We start from the raw sequence: 20,428 nt of genomic DNA on the forward strand, positions 1-20,428 counted from the left end.
AAGAAGCTTGTTCTTGAGTTGGAAGGGCCTAGTTCAAACATCAACAAATAGAACGGCAAAGGTCGCCCCAAAGACCAAAAACATTAATCATCTAACATATTACGCAGAATGTTTTGCCTATTCGCTTCTATACAAACTCTTCCCACTTACCACTCACTTACGGTCGGGTTATGCTTAGCGCCATGTTCTAGAAACTACTTGCTATCAATAGTGAACGGATGATCTAGCTTGTGCCGCTGTACGAAGTGGGTAAAAAGTGGCTGTGTTTATGGTTGTGTTGTGATCAAGATTTTTTTTTTACAATTTCAGGCATTAAAACCCTGTCAGAAAATCTATACGCCGTTTCACGCGATTTGGATGGAAAATGGGATTTTTTCGTGCCTCCAGACGGCTACTTCATTTTCATCTTCATAACATCTATTTACGAAATGGCTGCTTAGCGTCTAATTTCAGCTTTACATGACCTAAGGGCGCCATGTTGTAGCCCATAAAACAAAACAAAAAAGCTCATCAAGAGATAAACGAAACCCATGCCATCCTGTAGTGCTCCGGACGAAGCAATACATCGAAGTTGACAACAAGTCACGCTCGCTGAAGCGACGAATGTGGCTGATATCAACTTCCCTCTTCCGGTATCATTAGCTTTACATTTATTACACACTCACACTCAGCTCGGTAATTGATAATAATGGTTTTAAAATTTATCGCAAACAGCGAGGACAAACCGTGAAGTGGCAAAACCGATAGTGTGCCGTACGGCTGACGTGGACTTAATTGTGGTTTGTGCGTGCGTGTGCGAGATGGGACAGACAAATCGTTTTCTAAACGATTACTTCAAACAAAGTGGCAAAAGAGCATCGTATCCCCCCCCCCCCCCAAAAAAAAGGGCCTCCTATTCAATTACAATCATTACCTAATCGAGCGTAAATGGACAGCCCCCTCCATCGTTGGGGTTGCATCCGGTGTGCCTGGTTCACTCTGGAAGGGAGGGATCCCCTAGTGTGGTTTGATGGTGTTGCTGTTGCTTATATCAGCCTCGGTGCTCGGTACTTCGATGCTCGGTTGATGGAATGAGGTTTGACTCGCTGGAATTTCTATTACCGTGGCATCGATCCTTCGGTAGAACGGGCTCTCACCAGGTAAAGAAAACAAAAAGCAGCACCAATAATCTGCTTGATATTGAACGCTTGTCTAGAATATCCGAGAAGCGTTTGCAATTTTACGCAGCATGGCGCCTGGAGGGAGTCTGGGGAATAATAACTGAGCACCATTCATCACGGAGCCTGGGACGAGCCATTGTTATCATAAACACACAGCACGCTCCACGAAGTTAGATCCGATGATAGAACAAGCAAACGCTTTTTTTTTTGTGGCTCAAAAGCCCATGTTTTTGATGACTCGTGCATTGAGCTTTTGGAGCGTTTGTATTTACATCTCGCGTAGATATCATTACTGAACCGGCTGCCAATACAATCACTGTTATCAACACTGGCAGGACTCACCGTACCAGCTCAAGCCAAGGGTCGGGCGTTTTGTTCTCTTGAAAATTGACCACCCACCATCCCATCTACCAGAGATTTCCACTCCGTTGAAAAAGGGGCACACCGACGGTACACGAGCTGAAACCAATAAGCTAAACGATGGCAAACACCCGTATCCCGCAATGTTTTACCTACACACTGGGCGGCTTTTGCAGGCGGTGTACGTTGCGCAAGGTCGGGCACAGTCGGAGACAAACCCTTTAACGTACCCCCTTGCTCCCGGCCTGGTGGAGGCAGGCACGTGTTGCTGTGTTTGCGCTGTTTGCCTCCCCATGCACACGGGTGTGGTCTCGTTAGCCAGACCACCGTTCGGCCTTCCCGTTTATTGCATGAGCGTGTGCTACCGTTCTACCGCCACTGGGAATATGGCGATTATATGATGCGCGGGATCTCGGATCTTTGGCCCACGCAATGTCTGCTTCTGCTCCTGTGGGAAATAAATACGATAAGCCACTCACTACGACAACACACACACACGCACATGCTCACACTCCCCGATGGGACGATTCGGGGTGTGCCCTTCCGAAAACCTGCGCCTGCTGCGGTTCATTTCGACCGCAAAACTGGTAAGGTGTTCGGTCCGCTTTGCATCTAATTAATTTCCAGCAGTGGGACAGCCGTCGGTGACCTTTGGCAACTGTTTTTGCATTGCTACATGTCAACACTTTCTTGGGGCAAAAAAAAAGGAAGACCATTCCCCACTACCTCTGGAGCACGAAGTCTTCCGAATTAAAACGTGGCGAGACTCAGCTGTAGAGCTTTTCAACATTTTTCCCTTCCCCTCGAGCGCTCTGAGTTGAGTCTTCCAGCGCTTATCCCGCCTGAGCGGCTAGTGGGCAGGATCTAAACGAGTAGATCTCGGCTGGGGCTTCGCTCGGCACCGGTGCGCAGTGCCAGCTTACCACCCACTCCACCACCGCTCGTACCCAACTCTCAGACATCGTCCTGGAAGGTAATGCGATCACGCGATTTTGTCGAACTGCGCGTCGAACCACTCGTCGAGTACGTCCGATGGAACCGACGCTCGAGCTCTATAGACCGTCGAGGTCCAAATACCTGAGCCCGCTCGCTAGCCAACGAGACGACGGGTAGCGTGCCTGCCGTTGGCAGCTGGCTTCCCCTCCGGTGCATCGGAGAGCGGGCCCGCCGGGGAGACAAACTACCGCCGGCCGGCGGTGGTGCAGGAAGCTGAGCGGTGGGTTGCAGTGGAAGCTGAGCACTACCCGACTGATGCGACGGTACTGGTGGCTCGGGAAGGGTCGCCGATACGGCTGCTGCCGCAGCTTCAAAGTAGTCATCAAAGTTGGTGGAAAATTTGAGCTTCGAGTTTTGACGCACCAAGTACTGTTCGTACGTTTTCTCGCGCTGTATCATCTCCTGTATGTCCATGCTGCGCTCCCGCTCGAGCTGATCGATAATCTCGAGATCGCGGGACAGCGTGCTAAACGAACCCTTGCGCGAGGAGTACTCACTCTCGCTGATCGACACGATCGAGGGTGTCGCCTTCAGGATGCCTACCGGACGTTTGCGTGCGGACGGTTGCGACACTGAGCTGAAGATTTCCGACTCGTCGTCATCATCCTCAGCACCGCCGGATGTACCACCAACCGCCGCTGGTGGACCACCATCACGCTCGTCCGGTGTGGATGGGTAGAGTGGGCGCGTTGTGGACAAATGTGACGAAGCGTGGGTTTGGGCAGAACTGCGCCGTCGGTACGGTGGAGCTAGCGTGCCTGTGGTGGAACGTCGCGCACTCACACCGAGCGGATCGTCCGTGTAGAGTGGTCCCGCATCGGGACCTCGGTCGCAGTACGTGCTCGAAGTAATGTCCGAACTGTTGCCGACGAGCGAACTCACATCGTCTTCATCCTCTGCCTGTGACAGCTGTGACGTTTGACGGCTGTGGGTACTGTAACGGCGCGGATAGAGTGGCGCCGTACTGCTGGTCCGGCTGACCCGACTCGCCGTCGAGCGGATGGATGAGTTGTGCGCGTTGGAGGTGAGGGTCCGGTTCGACTTCACCGACGGTGTCTTGTGGAAGTTACTTTCCTCGATGCGTAGCGGTGGCGGTAGTTGACGGCGCGGTCTTCCTATCGACGATTGGCGCGAAACGGTTGTCTCGGCGGTACGCACACTGCTGCACGCCGGAGATCTGGTAGAATCGCTATCTATGCTCATGGAGGTGGTAGCCGTACCGTTCGACGCCGTTAGCGTCACTTCAGACTGTAGCGATGATGTACGGGCGCCGGAACGGCCAGATGCTGTACGGCGATGGGGTGGAGAGCCTGGACGTCCTGTTGGTGCGGCCGATGACTTCAGCGGACCTACGGCTGACATCGGAGTTGCTGAAGGTGTATTCTTACCCTGGCTCTTGCCTACTGGTGCACCGCCCGTCTCGTCCAACGACTGCTCCGAACGGGTGTTTGTGTTGCGGCGTGACGACAACCGTAAATAACCTCGCAAACGTTCTTTAGTCGGTCTGGTGCGATGTAAAAGTAAGACAAAGAGAAAGAGAAATTCAACGCATTAGTTAGAACGCAGCGTGTTGTGACCCTCCGGACTGGTGCTGCCATCTATTTAAAATTCTTTGTATTACAATGATGCATTCTCGGCAGCACTTAACCTCTCACGGATATTGTTAAAACTGCCCCACTTCGTTAATGATGATTAGAATGATGCTGTACCAATTCACAGATATTCTAAGCGAGGATCTTTTGGAATTGAAACTCCCATTCCAAGAGTGCGATAAACGCTCAAGAGACTTCATCGCCTTTGATATTATCTCGAATGCTCTTTTCAGATTCCAGAAATCGGTAATTATCAGCGCTGTCGTTTCACGCTTCATTTCCGTGTCTATAAAATTCTTAGTACAATCGCAAGTATGACTCTCCTTATGGTCCGCTGGAACTGGTGCAAACATGACTCGTTAATGTCAAAATCTTTGCCAACAATCTCTGGGACAAGTTAATGAGATGAGTATCTTTGGCATCGATAGCTGTCAGGCAAGGAAGAATAGGATAAAATTAGAGCACCCTTCTTTGTGTACTCCTTAATTCCAATCATTCGTTTATCGCCGAGCTAAATAGTGAATAAATTCTTCCTTATCACATACAGGCCCCAATCCGTACTCGACCACATGCTCCAAAGTGGCAATTTAAATAAACTTGAATCGTATTGAACCTTGCAAACTTCAAAGCACGCTTCAAATATAAGTCCTTAGTCGATAAGTTCAATTTAATCTCCTTTTGTGCTCTAAACCCTTGATTGGAGTTGTTCCGTACTTGGGCGTCTTTGAACGAGCAACAGACCAACAGGCATCGATGGAGCATGTTTGAGTAGTGTCATTAAATTAGAATTTAGAATTCCACCCGCCTCGGACGACACGCTTGAATGCTTTAAAGGGAACAAAAAACCACACCGATGCAGTTATTATCGGGCACACTTCTCCGGAGTGATCGTAATTAATGTCCTAACGGCGTCTCTTGGCAGTGTACCACAAGGCACTCGGCAAGCGTGCCGGTAATTTGAAGAATCTGATAAAACTGTGATTTACATACTAGTGGGGCCCCGAGTGTTTTGCCTATAGAGAAGAATGCTGGCAAGTTGCAAGCACACAACATTGACGGAGTCGGAGTCTTCCCGGTCGGGTGTTGCGTTCTTGGACAGGCGTCAAGAAGATATCCCTAGTGCGAGTGGTACAAATTGATTTTGACTTCAGTAGTATCGACCAGTGACTACGTTCCCATGTGTGTGTGTGTTTGTGCGGAGAAAGGAAGTTATTTGTCAATTATTCCATCTCGATAGGAGAGAAGTGATGCCCGCACTCGTCGTTGAAAGCCATCCATTACTCCTCACGGGTAGTCCTGCTGAATTTGCCGAGGACACATCGAGTCAGGTATATCGGGATGGGCAGGGTAAAAAGTCGTCCGATCGAACACCTCTTGAAACCATTTTCAATCTTGTATCGGTGTCGTCTGGTGCCCTTGGTGCTTCCGATGGTGAAGGATCTGTTTATGCGTTGACATCCTAACGAACATGGCCGCGTGCCTCGTTTCTCTCTCTCTCTTTCTATTTCTTGGTGTTTCTACAGTGTCCCAGTTTTTGGGGCCAAGATGTCTAGAGTGCCCTTGTGAGTCGTTGTCCGGGGAATGGGGGAATGGCAAGGCACAAGAAAAAGAAAAAGGTAGTCGAATGGTACTTACTTCGAGAGCACCCAGGACGCATACATCCACGGCACGATGATGGTGGGCAGGAAGGCGATCCAGACGAACATCAGAAAGGTGATGTCGTAGTGTGCCTGGTTCTCGTATGTCTCCGCCACCGACATTCGGGCGAGCCTGTGCAAACGAAACGTAGAGAGAAACTTGAAAGGTTAAGAAGATGCTGAAAGCAATGAATAACTAGGGTAGGTTACGGATATCATGCACGCCAATGTGGACCCCACCTTTTCAAGAGGGTGTGGAGGGGAAGGGGGAATGGGGGGGGGGGGGAGGGGGGAGGACGCCCGTGTGTCGAGAAGAATGCTGTGTCTTGTTAGTGAAATTGTCCAATATATCATGTGCCCGTAGCGATGCGAAGGAATTGGACCGGAGCAGGCCGGAAGATGCTGGTCGGAACCATTCCGTTCCGCCGTTTCCCTTTCCGTAATGGTGGCGACCTTTGCCTTTCTGTGTCGAGCGAATTTTTGTAATGCGTTTTGTTCGGAGAAAATCTCGTTCGGCGAAGGCATCCCGGCACCACGTGGCGCAGGTGACAGTCGAAGGGTCATCCCACCAAGCAGCAGCCTGTCAACGCGTTTCATTCACTGCTGTTCGTGCAGGTTCTTCACGCCATTCTCTTTGTTACCATTTCCGGCAACGGTTTGTGTACGTGTGTGTGAGGGAGTGTGTGTATTTTTCCGGTTTTTATTTGCAATATAATGCCAACTCGTTTCCCGCGCAGAGAGGGAAACGGTTTATTGCAGTTTAGTTGCGGGAGGGGCCAAGTTGTTCTGATCAACTGCTTTTAGAATCTCGCATATATCTTGGGTACACGGATATAGCAGATACATGCACCGCATACTGCGCGGAATCAATTCCCCCCCCCCACCCCCTTCTCCCCCTTTTTGTTCGGCGCAAAACAGCAGCGGTTTTGAAAATGGCATCGCAGCATTATATTGTTTACACAAAGGCGGGATCCAATTGCGCTTAGCCGTTGACGGCCTGTCTTCCTGGTCGCTGTCATTCTGGTGGACGAATAGAAGCCGGTCATGGTGAGTAGCGATTTGATTGCATTAGCCTTTTTTTGTTGTTGTTGGTATTCTGCATATTTTTCCAGCATGAAAGTCTTTTCCGGCGTTAGTGGTGAAACTAATAATAATCTTCAGTTAGATTAAGTTTTGATACTTTTCACAAAAGCGTATAGTTAAGTTCGGAATGCTTTTACAGTGAGAGAAAATGGCAATCTAGTAGCGTCTAGTAAGCACTAACTTTGCAGAAAATGGTGGGTTTGTTGATAGAATTTACTTGACTTCAGAGGACTCCGATCAACGATCGTCGACGAAGTCGGCATCGTCGACGAAGTTGACGAGTTATAGCTCCGTATAGCAATTGATCATCGATTGCTGAGACGGCGATCTCAGGCAGGTCTCATCGATTGCGGGATGGGATATATAGAGGAAGTCTATCGCGATGGTGACGAGAAGGGTCGTAAAGGGGGATAGCGGACAGGATAGACGGGACATCTAGTTCATTTACCAGGAGCCCTACAATGAAGCTAGCGCGGATATTGAAATGTCTTACTTCCTAGGGCTCAAGCCCAAGAAGGTGACAGCGGACAGGATAGGGAGGGAGAGCCAGATGCTAACCGGTAAGGAAGCGCCGAAATTTGCGCTGAACACTCTCCAGTCCGGCCGATCGCGGTTGAGCCTGGAGAAGACCAGATCACAGCTGCGTATTCCAGGGAAGATCGAACCCAACCCAGTAGAGGGACTTCAGACTCAACTCGCAAATTTTGCTCACTTTATTTATCACCTCCCACCGGTGGAAGCGCCGAACGGGAGGGGGGTAGGGAACAGTCAAATGAACTTCACTTTCTCGTACTGTACTGTATCAGTCTTGAATTGTACTGATACTGGAAATGGTGTAAAACAGTCTTAAATCGTTTCATCTGTCACACGCTGTGTTCATTACTTATAACGGAGACGCCATAGCGTTCATCATTTTACGCTCAACGCGTACGAGATTATTTTACACAACCTCTTCTAAGTGAAAACTTTGATTGTTGAGTTTTAAGTCTGCAGTATTTGATATGCAAAAAGTCCTTTTCCAATTCAATATAAGCAGCTTAAAAACTCACATGCTGATACGGATTAAAGATAATGAACATCGTTCATTATTTTTAAGCATCGTTCATTCGTATTCATTTAACATACACAAACATTTTGACAGCAGCCTGTTGGGGCAGCTTTCGTGTATTTGGTATTGAATTGACCCAACAAAGCAGGGCATAATAAGAGTAGAGTAAAGAAGCAAACGCACTCTGAGGGCTTAGTGACAGATTATCGAAATGATTGCACCTGACAAGCCGAAGATGCGCGTGCGAATTATTCAAAAAGGGAGTTGAGATGTTTTGTTCCTTTTTTTGTTGCTATATCTACTGCATGATCATTCATCATGCCTAGATGGAGCTGTTGGGCCACACAAAATGAATGCTGTGTGGGGTGGAATTGTTCACCCAACTCTTCGACGACAAAGTGAAATAATCTACACGCAGCGTACTAGCAAATATATTCAGCTAAAGCTGTTCGCAGGTGGTAAAAGCGTATTGAACACGAAAAGATGGGAGCGGGAGGAGGAGCCCGAACGCGTTGTTAGGGAAGAAAGTGAAGTTCATTTGCCTGCTCCCTACTCCCGTCCCGTTAAGCGCTTCCACCGGTGGGAGGTGATAAATAAAGTGAGCAAAATTTGCCAGTGAGTTCTGCCACCGTCAAAAAGTTTGCTGTCGTATAATTTATGCAGCATAATTTATATGCTCCACCCTGGTGTGTTCGGGAACCAATCACCCTGCCTTCCGGCCGCCAGCAAATCCAACAGGTGCCACCAGTAAACGTACACACACACACGCATATGCTTATGTATACAGGAATTGTTTTCGAATGTTCGGTTTGCATAAATTCCTATTTTTGACTGTGCGAAATGTGCGAAGAGATTTAACGATTGCCGTTGAAAATAAATGGTTGAGTGGGAGAGGAGAGGAGGGATTGAAGAGGAAAGCAGAAAGGGAGAATGAAAGATGGAATGTGAAGCAGATGCTAGGAGGAGAAGTTAATGCGTAAGGTTTGGATCGGAAGTGGAAACATTCATGTTTCGTGCCAGTCGCTCGTTTAATGTTTGCATCAATTTACGTCAAACTTTCACTTCACTGAAGCGTCTGTGCTGGGAATGCGGCGATTGTGAGAGAAGTGAGGAAAAGCGAGTGAGAGAGAAAGAGGGAGGGAGGGAGGAGAGAGGGGCTGAAAATTATGCCACGTGTTCACGAGCGAATATTTGCCTTATCGCACGCTTATTCAAGAAGGTTTCCCAAAATCGGCGATTTGCTGCGAATGATGAGAGTTCAGTGCAGTTTGAGCTTTCGGGACGTTATTTGCAAATACCGTAGTGATAAATGGGCAATAAGTTAAAATAACTAACACACACATACTGCTGTATAGTTAAGATGGTGTCTGTAAAATGTAAGGCGGTGCACCAAAAGTGAACCACAAGTAAAAATAAGACTAAAATTGATTTTCCCACATCAAAACGCTAAGCTCATTTCCAAAATAATAATCCTCTTTTGGGATTTTTTTTCTCGATTGTAGATGTAAGCGCACACAAACAACAAGACCTTTCTGGTTGATTGTTGGAAGCGACTGTTCACACTTTACCCGAAGATCATTTTCCGCTCCATCGTTCTCTTTGTCTTTTTGATTCCATGTTCGCCGTTTCAAGGTGTCGATTTTCATTCCGGCAAATTGGCCAGCGAGAAAATGGTATATAATTTTAATATTTATATTCAGCTTCAGTTTGAAGTTCAAACCAAGCTTTGCCACACACCCTGACCCTTTGCGGATCTCCATCATCCAGTCGGGTCAAAATATTCTGAGTTGGATTTGCTTGCACAAGCTGTGCAATAATCCTCCCTTTTTTTTGTTGTTCGCTCCGCGAAAATGTCGATCACTGTTGATGTTAGTATTTACATCGGTTTGTAAAATATTTACGTACCTCGGGGAGCATGTCTTCTTAGAAATTTTACATTTTATTTACATATCAAATCTGGACTAATTATCGCAAATGAGTTAGAATTTCTGATCGGATAACGCCAGGACATTAATGTCCGTCCAATGCTTATGAAGCATTGTAGTAAATGTCCGAGGTAAATAATGTTTAAAATTAGATTCAAAGAAGAGCTCACGAGATGGCAAAACAAATCGATACCAAAACTAGTAGGCAAATCCTTGCGGAATGTCTGCAACACCAAATTGGAAAGCGTTGAAAAGCATCCTGCCTTAGGACTCAATGCCATGACTCATCCACATCGTCCATGAGACCTCGTGTTTTTACCAAATGTTGTCCTCCAAGAGTCCTCACTTCCATAGGGGACCTTATGATTATATCGATCGGGACCCCTTCCATCCGTTAATATTCACAACAACATATTCGTTTTGGGCTTCAGCTTGGGGCTCGGGAATTTCGCGTCCTCTTACAGGAAGATCCACCACCGGATGGACTCAAGATGCGCCAAATGTCGAACAGCAGTGATCACAGTGGTCGAATCCTGTACGGCGTCATCGATCGGCGCATTCTTCCTATTTGTAGCACAACCTCAGCAATCCGATTCCTGAGCGTGCCGCAAACTCGAATCGCAAATCAAAGTTGGGTTGACTTAAAAAAATAAGTAACGACAATTAGGGAAAGAAATTCAGAACATAATAAATAAGTCCTTTTAGGAATTAAAACCCTAACCTTTTAACAATCTTATGTAAAGATGTATGGCTTTATCTGGGGAGTCCTCTTCGATCCTCACTCCCTCAACTGAGTGGTCATCTCAACGTTCTCCTTGCCCAGACAGCCACCTTCCCAAACATATCGAGCAGACTAATTCGTTACGCACGTCCGTCCCGTTTGACGCACGTCTACCAAAACACTACACATCAGTGCCAAAAACAAAAAAAAACGAGAGACCTAAGGCCAGAGTTGACCTTGACGTATTTCTGTCTACCTAAATTACACCTGCAAAAGCAGGCGCACCGAACGGTACCGAATGTGCCGTGCTCTAGAATAGCATCCATTCCCTAATTCGTTCGAACAAACGGAGTAAAGGGTTTTCCCCGCGGTGCCTAAATTAGCGAAACCCATCAGATCGTATCCCAGCTGTAGTTGCTCGCACCGGATGCGTCCTGGAGAGGCGCGAACAACGGCGGGTGTTCGAAATAAATAAAACAAATCACTTACACCTTCATTGCTCCATTGACCTTCTTTTTTTTTGTTTTCGCTGCCAATCGGATGCGATTGATCATTTGCGAATCGTACCGCAAGGGAAAGAAAATTCTTGTACCGACACGCAGCACGGCACTGTGCTATTTCGTGTATAAATAAAGGACCGCAAAGCGAAGAACATTTGCGACGCGGACGCACCAACTTCTTGTTCGGCGGCTGGCAGGATAAGCAATCAATTTCGCTATCAGAACACACTGTAAAGCGTAGCACACTTGTAACGATGGGAAGAATTATAAATAGAGGGTAGGATTTTCCCCCTTTTTCCCCAAGATGGCAAAAACGAACAGTGAAAAAAGCTTGGAAACGATATTTGATAGCCAAATTTAAACGCAATCGTTGCGTGTTCCACCTTCCCGAAGTCTCGTTGACAGCGAAGGAAAGACACACAACAAAAACAAAAAGAACAGAAAATCTTTTTATGATTTCCCCATCGTCTCATATTTTCTTTACAAGAAAAACCCTTCCACGCAGACAGACAAAGAAGAACAACACACGAAAAAGCAAAATGCTTTGATTTTATTTGTTCTTCCGTTGGGGGTTAGTTCGGCTTCATTCATCTGAATCTGTTTTCCATTAGTGGGGCCAATCGGGAGAGGGGGGGGGGGGTTGCGTTCGTTTCCGCTAACCCCGTTAAAGCGGAAGTAACAATTTTCAAATTTGCTTACCGAGACGAGCCAGCCGACGGTCGAGTGGTAGAGACAAAATAAAAATGGACCTAACCGAATGACATTTTGTGTCTCCAAAAACAGCTCTCATTGTGGAAGAAGATTCTGATGGCTGGCTGAGTGCGTGCCGCGACCGGTGCTGGTCGATTTTTGGCTACGCTAATGGAATCTGGAGAAAAAAAAATTCAACGACACCGCCTGACAGTGCGGCAATAAACGGACACAATAATTGAATATTGGCAACGGCGTGTGACGTTGAAGCAAAAGAATTTAAAGATAACAGCAAAGGACATTTTTTGGAAGCATCCCTCCTTCAAATTTAAAACAAGATAAGAATGAAGGTTCAACCGCTGGTTCACTTGACAGCACGCACAATCGGTTGATTGGGGCATTCGAATGAAATTTCTTCCAAGAAGCAAAATCGAACCACCGATAAATTGAACGCAAAATTACTACATTCTAAGGGCGCTGCTAGAGCGTTATCAACGCATAACAATATGCATCGAATCAGCGCAATAGGAGCGCCGTATGTTGAAGGTTGATTTGTGTCAATGCAACGCGCTAGGTAAGGTTTGTTTGGCTTTTCATCATGCAAATGGATTCCGGAAAGTGCAAATTGCATGTGTTTCAATACGCGAGAACAATCAACACACACACACACCTACATCAACTGATTGCTTTTCTATGGATATGTTTCTATTAGTGGATGCCATTACACGCGCACTTCAAAGTGACAGGAAATATTGTCGAGAGAGTGTTGCGAGTGTATGAGAGAGAGAGAGAGAGAGAGAGGGAGAGAGGGAAAATGAAACCCAGAAAGAAGGAGTCAGTTTCGATTAGTCGGCAATCGGAGGCGAGGTGTCGGAGGTCATATCAATCAAAAGCAATGCTATTCGTTAGAATATTCTTTGTTTTCTGTAAAGCCAATATGATGCTCAATAACAGTATTGTTCCGGAAACTGAGCAAAACCTTTTTTTTCCACGTGTATCAATCAATTATTTTTGCAATGTTAATATAAGGTAGTTAGTGCAGGACAGATCCCCACTTTTCACGGATTAATCTGACATTCGAGGCATTCTGGAGTTCGAAGTAATTATCCAGGAGTAATTCAGATTAATTCGGAGTTTACTGCAGTAATCCAGAGATTATTCAGCTATTCGGAGTAATTACTGTCGAAAAGTCCGAAATAATTTCCGATATTAACTCCAGATTCAATGCCGGGAAAGTCCTGGATTTGAAAAATCCAGAATCCAGAGTCTTGGACCTGGATCATCAGAAGCAGTGCCAAATCTTGACTAGATAAACGTGATTTACCGATGCAGACATTCATAATCTAAAACGTTCTTGGATAAAAAATCTACACCGACAACAGTATCAACTAGTATTTAGTATCAACAGGCTGAGAGATCTCCGTCACTCAAAATATTTGGATTAATTAGAATTCTGCAAAAAAAAAAAAATATGAATAAGAACGCTTCTTGGTGGTGGACTATGTTCAAAGTTGTCAAACTTTTCTCTCGTCTGCGTTTAGTTTGAGAAGATTTGTTGATCTACGAGATCTGTCGCGAAGACTATGAGCTGTATTCAATAAAACGCCACAATTGTGGAGCAAATTGAATACGCCTAGGATTGAATTATCTCGAATGCATTCGAGACAATCCAGGACTAGGCTTTGAAGACTAGGATTTGGCTTTGGAGACTAGGATTGAATTGTCAAAGCATGCTGTCTTTTTCTTATAGAAGTAGAAATTTTTGGTTTGAGGCTCTCCTGTAGTTTAATCTGTAATAGAAGTTCATAGTGTAGCTAAAACTCAACTTGAAAGTGAAGACTCTGCAAAATTGGAATAGCTTCAGTACTCAGGAACGTGATGAACTAATGAACTATTCTTTTGTGTGCGTTCGAGAAGGATGTCTAGCCTCGAAGGTTGTCTACTACGGAACAAAAAATGGCGAGATGACGACCCTCACTATTATCTAGCTTAGATTAGACTTACCCAAGGGAAGTCATGCGGTGAGGCAATTCTACATTCTATATGAACAGAGCACACGCCGTGATACATTCCAATTTCAAATCGGTTGTAGCACGGGATATGCAAGCAAGTAGTGGTCTCCATCTCCTTCAGCAATAAAAAAAATCAATTTTGTGTTGTTTAAGCTGAAAAATATCTTGCAATAAATTCAAAAAGTTTCGCAAGCAAAAACCCAACAAAGCACTCCTTCCATCTTTCTTTCTCGAAATAAAATAAAGTAACTGCCTTTGTCTTTTACATCACTCAATCAATTGCTACATCAAACTGTGTCGATGCTGATCATTGAAAGATAGCGATAGCTCTCTTCTGTACACGCCCAGCACTCTCAGTTGCTCAGCGCCGGTTAATCTATCGTCCAGAGCCGGAGCCTTACAGCAGCAGCAGCAGCAGCAGGCCAAAGCAAACACACTGGAGAGTCACCCCGGGAAACCCATCGTACCGTACCGAAAGCCCAATGGTCGAGATGGTCGAGGCTGACTGGAAGTGCCATCGAAATGTCAAAAAAGGGCAAACGATGGGAAGAAGATGTTAATTAATTGGATACCGGTAATGCAAAACCTGAAGTATTTTCCTTTCGCAATTCACTGCGTGTGTGTGTGTGTGTGGCAAGACACAGCTAGCCGCCACAGGAAGAGCGTAAGAGCAAGCACCCGAAGGCTGTTTGATGTCCTCACTAGCTCGTAACACTTCTCGGCTTTTTTTTTCTAACTTTCTTGGAAATTGTCTCCCTCTCTCCCTATTCTTTTCTTCCCCTTCGCCTCCTCCACACATTATCACCTTATGTTGATGTTGCTCATAACTCAACCTATCCCACAACGTCCCCATTATCCTCATTATCAAGGGCCGTGCGGTTTCGTCACGGTTTTATTCGGCAGGGTGGGCGTGAAACATGCTCGACTCGTGTCGTCGTACTCGTATGCTATCGTCTTGCTGTAGTCCAAAGTGTGTGTGTGTGTACCAGCCCGCCTTTCCCCAAATTGTACAACGGAAAGGGCGGTGAATAAATAACCAAACAAAAACAACAAGCCTAGCGAAAGAAAGAAGCGACCTATTTTTTCCCACGAGAACAAACGATGAACAAACCCGTTTAGTGGGACGCAATGTGGAAGGCGTCGAGATCTCTGAATCTCGCGCCATATTCACCCATACTGCTTGCTCTATTAAGCATCACCATCCTTAGCAAAAAGCGAAACTCAATCCCGGAACGATTTTTGACTGCTGGAAAGAACCCTGGCACAACAGTTCAACGTCAGCTTGCGGGGATTCTAAAAGAAAATTGCACAAAATTATTTCGTACAGTTTTCTTCCAGATTGTCCTAATCTAGCATTTGCTGGTGTCTCGGTTCTTTCTCTGTGCTGTCTTTTTTTTTGTTTTCCTACAGCTTCACGACACGTTCCACTTGGTTGGCATGCGGTGAACCTACGGTTCAATTAAGTATACACAACAGCTACAGCAGCGTGTGCTCGTATCGCTTCCACCGCGTGAATGTCATTGGGTAATGTATATTAACTTCTTCGTTACCAGCTAATTCACTTGCGTACACTTTCACCTTCTCCTGCGCCGGGATAAATTTGATGTGGCCTCGGCGAGATCTTTCTTTTTTCGCTTATTTCGCCGCGTGTGTGTGTGTATGGAAGGGCTTCGAAAGCAAAAGAAAATGTTGCCTTCCAGAGGAGAAGCCCTAACGGGGAAAGATGATACATAAATACACACACGCACCTTCACCTGACTTTCGAATCACTAAGCATGGCTTCATCTTTATAGCATTAGCCGTTTGCATAACCTCCGTTCGCTTCTGGTTGATTCGTTCAGCTGTTTTTTTTTTCTTCGAGACGAGGCTCCTTTTTTTTTTTGTTGGCGAAGAGGTTAACTTTTGATCAGATAATACACTTAGAACAGTCTGGCACATCCTCCACGAAAACCTAGCCCCAGCCCGGCATGGTTTGCAAAAAGGTGAACTAACCATAACGAACGGGGACATGCCCATTAATTACGTGACGCCGAAGGACACCGAGCACACACACGTTGGGAAAGGACTCTAGTGAAGCTGTATCAAGAAGAGTGGCCTTATCGTACCTAGGTCTCGTGATTCTCATCACTTGCTAGCGTCCCTTTTATCGGGACTCGGCTCTAATTAATCTCTTGGCTAATTTTCACACACACACACACACACACACACACACACACACACAAACACACGCATGTACTTTTGGCGGTTAAGGATACGGATAGGGCTTTATCTACGGTTTTTTTTTGTTGGCAATCGCTGCCAGTCTCGGTTTGTTGCTCCAAGTAAGTTTAAGTCTTGACTCTCGTATCGCGATGTGAAGTGGATTCGAAGCAGCAGATTCAAAATGGCAGCATTCCTAATTCCCCCCACTTCTCTGCAAAAAAAAAACCTCCAGGAGAGATGCAAGCATTTTAGGGGTTAGTATAGGTTTCACCTTTGACTGTCTGTGTGTGTGTGTTCCCCCCCCCCCCCCCCCCCCCCGGTGTTGGTCCTTGTCTATTCTGAACCGTGCGCTACTTGCGTTTATTTATTTTTAGCCACACTTTTACGAGCTTCATTTCCGCCGCGCTACTCTTCCTGCCACGCGGGCAAGCGCAGCCAATAACGGGGGCCGGATTATTGGATTTAACGAGTTTCGAGAGCGCATTGGGCAGGATGGCGCACTGGAATAGTTGCGATTTCAAAAATTATAAAAGCACTCGGCGTTTGGCGATGAAGCATTAGCGATGGTGGAAAGTGGTTCCACGTATTCTGGGCGCTATCGGAGCGAAGATTTATATCCACCTTTAATATCTGGAACCCATAACTGACTTACTGCTCGAGTAGGTAGCTTTAATGCCCACATGTGAGGCACATGTGTGTGTGTTTGGGAGGGATAATGAAACGATCTCGAGGATATTCACTATTTTTATGGTTGAATTATCATCATGGAGATGTTTATCTTTTGTTGAAGAAAGAAGAGGAAGAACCCAAACAAATTTTAAACAAGTTCCTAACAGAATCCTTAAGCTTCTGAACGTCAAACGCAGTTTTGATCGATGTGCTCAACATCTCAGCTCTTGGATTTTCGCTAAGAGTCAACTACAGTTGGTAAAGTCAAGTTGATTTCTGTTGCAATTATCTGGACTTCAAACTTTGTGCGGTTTGACGCTTTTGTAGGAGCATGTGTGATGTTGTGTGTCCTTAGAATCCTTACATGGAAGGCCACAAATCCAAATGTATTTTCTGTAATATAATGACTATTAAACATTTAAGAATTTCGGTATAGACGACTAGTCCTTAGACGCAATTACGGCCGACATTGCTTCCCTTTTTAAGCGCATCACGCTCGAGGACGCCTCGGTAATGGCTCAGGTGGAAGATTTGCTCCTGAGACATCACGCCAACCAGCTAGCCAATCCCGTAATTGAAAGCAAGACACCAAGATGATAGATGATTTTCGTACAGCGAAATAAAAGACAGCGCCCGTCGCCACGCTCCAGGCGCTCCAGAGGATAAAAAACAGCTTCGTCCGAGCGCGTTAGAGACAATTGAATTGTGTGCAATTTGTAAGCGTCCTGGGCGAAGAGAAGAAAAAAAAGCCTCCATGCGAGAGTCCATCTCCCATCAGCGGAATGATGCAAGAAGCGAGTGGTTTTGGTTTTCTTTTTGCCCTTCCCATCCGGCTCCGGGGCACTCTGTACTGTGAAAGGTTCCTCAAGAGGCGAGATGTTCGGGATGAGTAGAGAGTGAATGATTCATAATGAATATTTTACATCCTGTGCGTTCCTGCCGGTGGCAACGTTTCAACGGGGCTCGCGAACATTAGTAGAGGAGGCGGAATATTAATGCTAGCAGATTCTGACCGGTCATTCTTAATGGAAACGTCCGTAAAGTTGGCCGGTCTTTGACTTGCCGTTGGTCCTGCTACTTTTCGAGCCCACCGCCAACAAAACACACAAACCCAGTCTCTTCTTCAACTTACCTGAGGATCATTAATGGGCAGACGCACAGTACCTGGGACGCGGCCATCGCTCCCAGGTGACGCTGGGTGCGCTTTTCCCGGTTGACATCCGCCTCCGCATCGTACAGATCGTACGTCCGGGAGTTGCCGCCCAAATTGGCCGACGCTGAGACGGCCGAGCCTGTTGCCGCGCCCGGCGTTCCCTCGTGCTCCGCCGCACCATCGCCGGCTGCCGCGGTGGCACTTCCTGCAGCGCCGGTGCCTTTTCCACGGCCCGCTTTAGATAGACGGCTGCGAAAAGTAGTCGTAAAGTGACATTCGTGTAAGAGCGTGTAAAATCTGTGCTAAAAGCAAATCGATTGCCAGGGGCGAGCGGAGTTGAGGTGAAGCAGTTGATGGACAAGAGTTTTGCGGAAGCATGAAAGTATGGGTACGAACTGAAATGGGACATGAAACAATTTCTGCCACTAATCGTGAGCTAATGGTATCGTGAGGAAGGCCTAAAACTGGAGTGTCAAAGCAAGGGCGGACGAGAGCGACTTGGATGACATCCTGCCTACTCATGGTCATCCTTTCCCGTTTGTCGGTCGCGGTTGTCATCGAATCTTCATTCCATCCATTACGTTTTGGGTCTCGTATGTACATTTGTCATCATTTGTGTGACAAGCACTTCTAGGCTGCGTGGCGTGGGCGACAACCGTGAGCGCACAGTGTGAGGATGTGGCTCGGGAGTTCCTGATAATTTCCAACCTCAACCGTTTGGCCGGTCTCTAGCCGGGCGTGAGTCCTTACTTGCTTTCGCGTCCATCCTTCAATATATCTCTGTTGTCTCGTAGTTTTCGCTTCTGCTTCTTTACTGGCAAGGGAGAAACTACCACCGAAGCTGTTCAGTTTGTTCATACGTGTGTATCATCATTATTTACGAGCACTTGCAAACACTCTGCTCCTTTTGTCCACCTTCTTTTCGCACACTCACTACGAGTCCTCAGCGAGCTGAAAGCCTTTAAGCATTTTAATACTTTTTCCTGTCGCTGCTGTCACAATACCTAGCGGGCGAGTCATAAACGAACGAGTTATCGAGGCACAAATCTTGTTGCTGTATACTTGCTGTTGTTGTGCTTGCTTTGTGTGTACTTCGTGCTAGTTTTTATTACTTTACAATCTACCCTACACAATGCATATGCCCTAGTTATCTGAAATGTCGCTTGATATACGACATTCTATCCAAATAACAAAAGACGTCATGTTTTCAAGTAGAGGTTCGATTCAATATCACCACTGTGAGGTCTTCTCTTTGCTGATATTTTCTATTAACTTTAGCTTACATTTTACGAACTTTGTAAGAGTTCTAAAGCAGTCATCCATAAATCCTGATACGACGGAATCATTTACAAGAGTCCTTGAAATCTCGTCACTGGATTGGATTGCTTGAGAGATATTTTCCTCATGTAGTCTCTTCACTTTGACGTACAGAAGGTATCAAATGTTGGGGTCTACTATGATGATCTATCTCAGTTTTTTACATGTGTTTTTACGCTTTGAGGCTAAACTGCTGCTTAATCTATAATCTCCTGTTAAGAAATTTTAAATTTATAATTAATTCTTTCAAAAATGTTTCAAACTTACTTCAAACTTTTTGATGCTTTTAACAACCTATCTGTCAAATTGATACTTCTAATGTTCAAAAGCTTTAGGATGAGTTTACCTTGTTGATCACTGCTCAAAAGAAGGTTTTTAATCTCTTCTTTTTTTGTGGAACAAAAATTGGGCAAAAGCAACCTAAAATTTTCCAATTTTTGAATCTGAAGTCATTATAGACGCCATTGTGGGAGATTTAAAAAATGTGCCAAAAGACATCGAAAATAATAACTGTAATAACCAAGTAGAGTCCAAGGAGAGTCCTCATGTTAATCAGATGTTACCAAAAGATAGGTTTCTGGATCTAGATGAAGTAAACCTCAGTTTCAAACTGCGAATTGGGTTTGAGCTGATTGTCGTAACTGTGTTTGACCAGCTGATGTCTCTAGAGCAATTGCATCCCATTTTTGCAGAAAAAAACGAAGCCATGGACGACATCGTTCCAGCATCAAATTCGATCCTCAACGCTACGTGTGCGGCTACGTCGCACGATCGTTTGTATTAATGTAATCAAATATTAATTTCAACTTTGCACTCACAGCTAGACCACTTCATCAGCTCAGTCAAAAGACACACACAAACACCCGTATCCGGTAGCTGAGGTTGGGGCGTCTAGGGGCTGGAAAACTTTTCCCTCGTTCTCTCTCTCTCTCTCTCTCTCTCTCTCTCTCTCTCTATCTTTGAGTGAAGCAAGACTCACGAGCTCGAGTGCATAAGTGCAGCGGCGGTAAATTATGTGCGATTATTTATTTAAAGTCCCCGAGCAGGCTACTCGACGAGCTTCGTTCGGATTGAAATAGAATTTCGCCAGAGTATGATGATTTATTTTAATCCAATTTTACTGTTTGTCACACTGTTTTTGTTTTTTAAGCTGAACTTGCACTATCTACATTTCATAGTTAGCGTTTAATCATGGTAGGTACCGCACGTGTCGCCATTTTTCCGCGCATGTTTAACAACACATGGCTTCAATTAATAGGTTTGCAATATTTGTGTGCTCGGAATTTTGGAATTCCTCGTTACCACAGCTCATCGGTGTTGCAAAATGCAAAAGATGCAAATAGTAAATGACTTTCGATACCAG

General features: G+C 45.7%; 3 protein-coding genes across 6 annotated transcripts in view; 1 reads left to right on the forward strand and 2 right to left on the reverse strand.

The window, feature by feature from the left end:
* The window catches only part of LOC126558897 (V-type proton ATPase subunit d), a 401,974-nt gene that overhangs the window by 307,687 nt on the left and 73,859 nt on the right, over nt 1–20,428 (forward strand). The gene's annotated exons all lie outside the window — the stretch shown is intronic.
* LOC126556704 (negative elongation factor D-like) overlaps nt 1–20,428 on the reverse strand; it is a 173,106-nt gene that overhangs the window by 20,054 nt on the left and 132,624 nt on the right. The gene's annotated exons all lie outside the window — the stretch shown is intronic.
* LOC126568038 (uncharacterized) overlaps nt 2,426–20,428 on the reverse strand; it is a 47,576-nt gene continuing 29,573 nt past the window's right edge. Inside the window, exons 5-7 of the mRNA XM_050224442.1 lie at nt 17,728–17,997; nt 5,744–5,878; nt 2,426–4,020 (exon numbers count right to left, since the gene is read on the reverse strand). Of these exons, the coding sequence (XP_050080399.1) occupies nt 2,475–4,020; nt 5,744–5,878; nt 17,728–17,997 (1,951 nt within the window). The 3' untranslated portion in view covers nt 2,426–2,474. The remainder of the gene's footprint in view (nt 4,021–5,743; nt 5,879–17,727; nt 17,998–20,428) is intronic.

The sequence above is a fragment of the Anopheles maculipalpis genome, chromosome X (assembly GCF_943734695.1).
Source record: "Anopheles maculipalpis chromosome X, idAnoMacuDA_375_x, whole genome shotgun sequence".
NCBI classification, from domain to species: domain Eukaryota; kingdom Metazoa; phylum Arthropoda; class Insecta; order Diptera; family Culicidae; genus Anopheles; species Anopheles maculipalpis.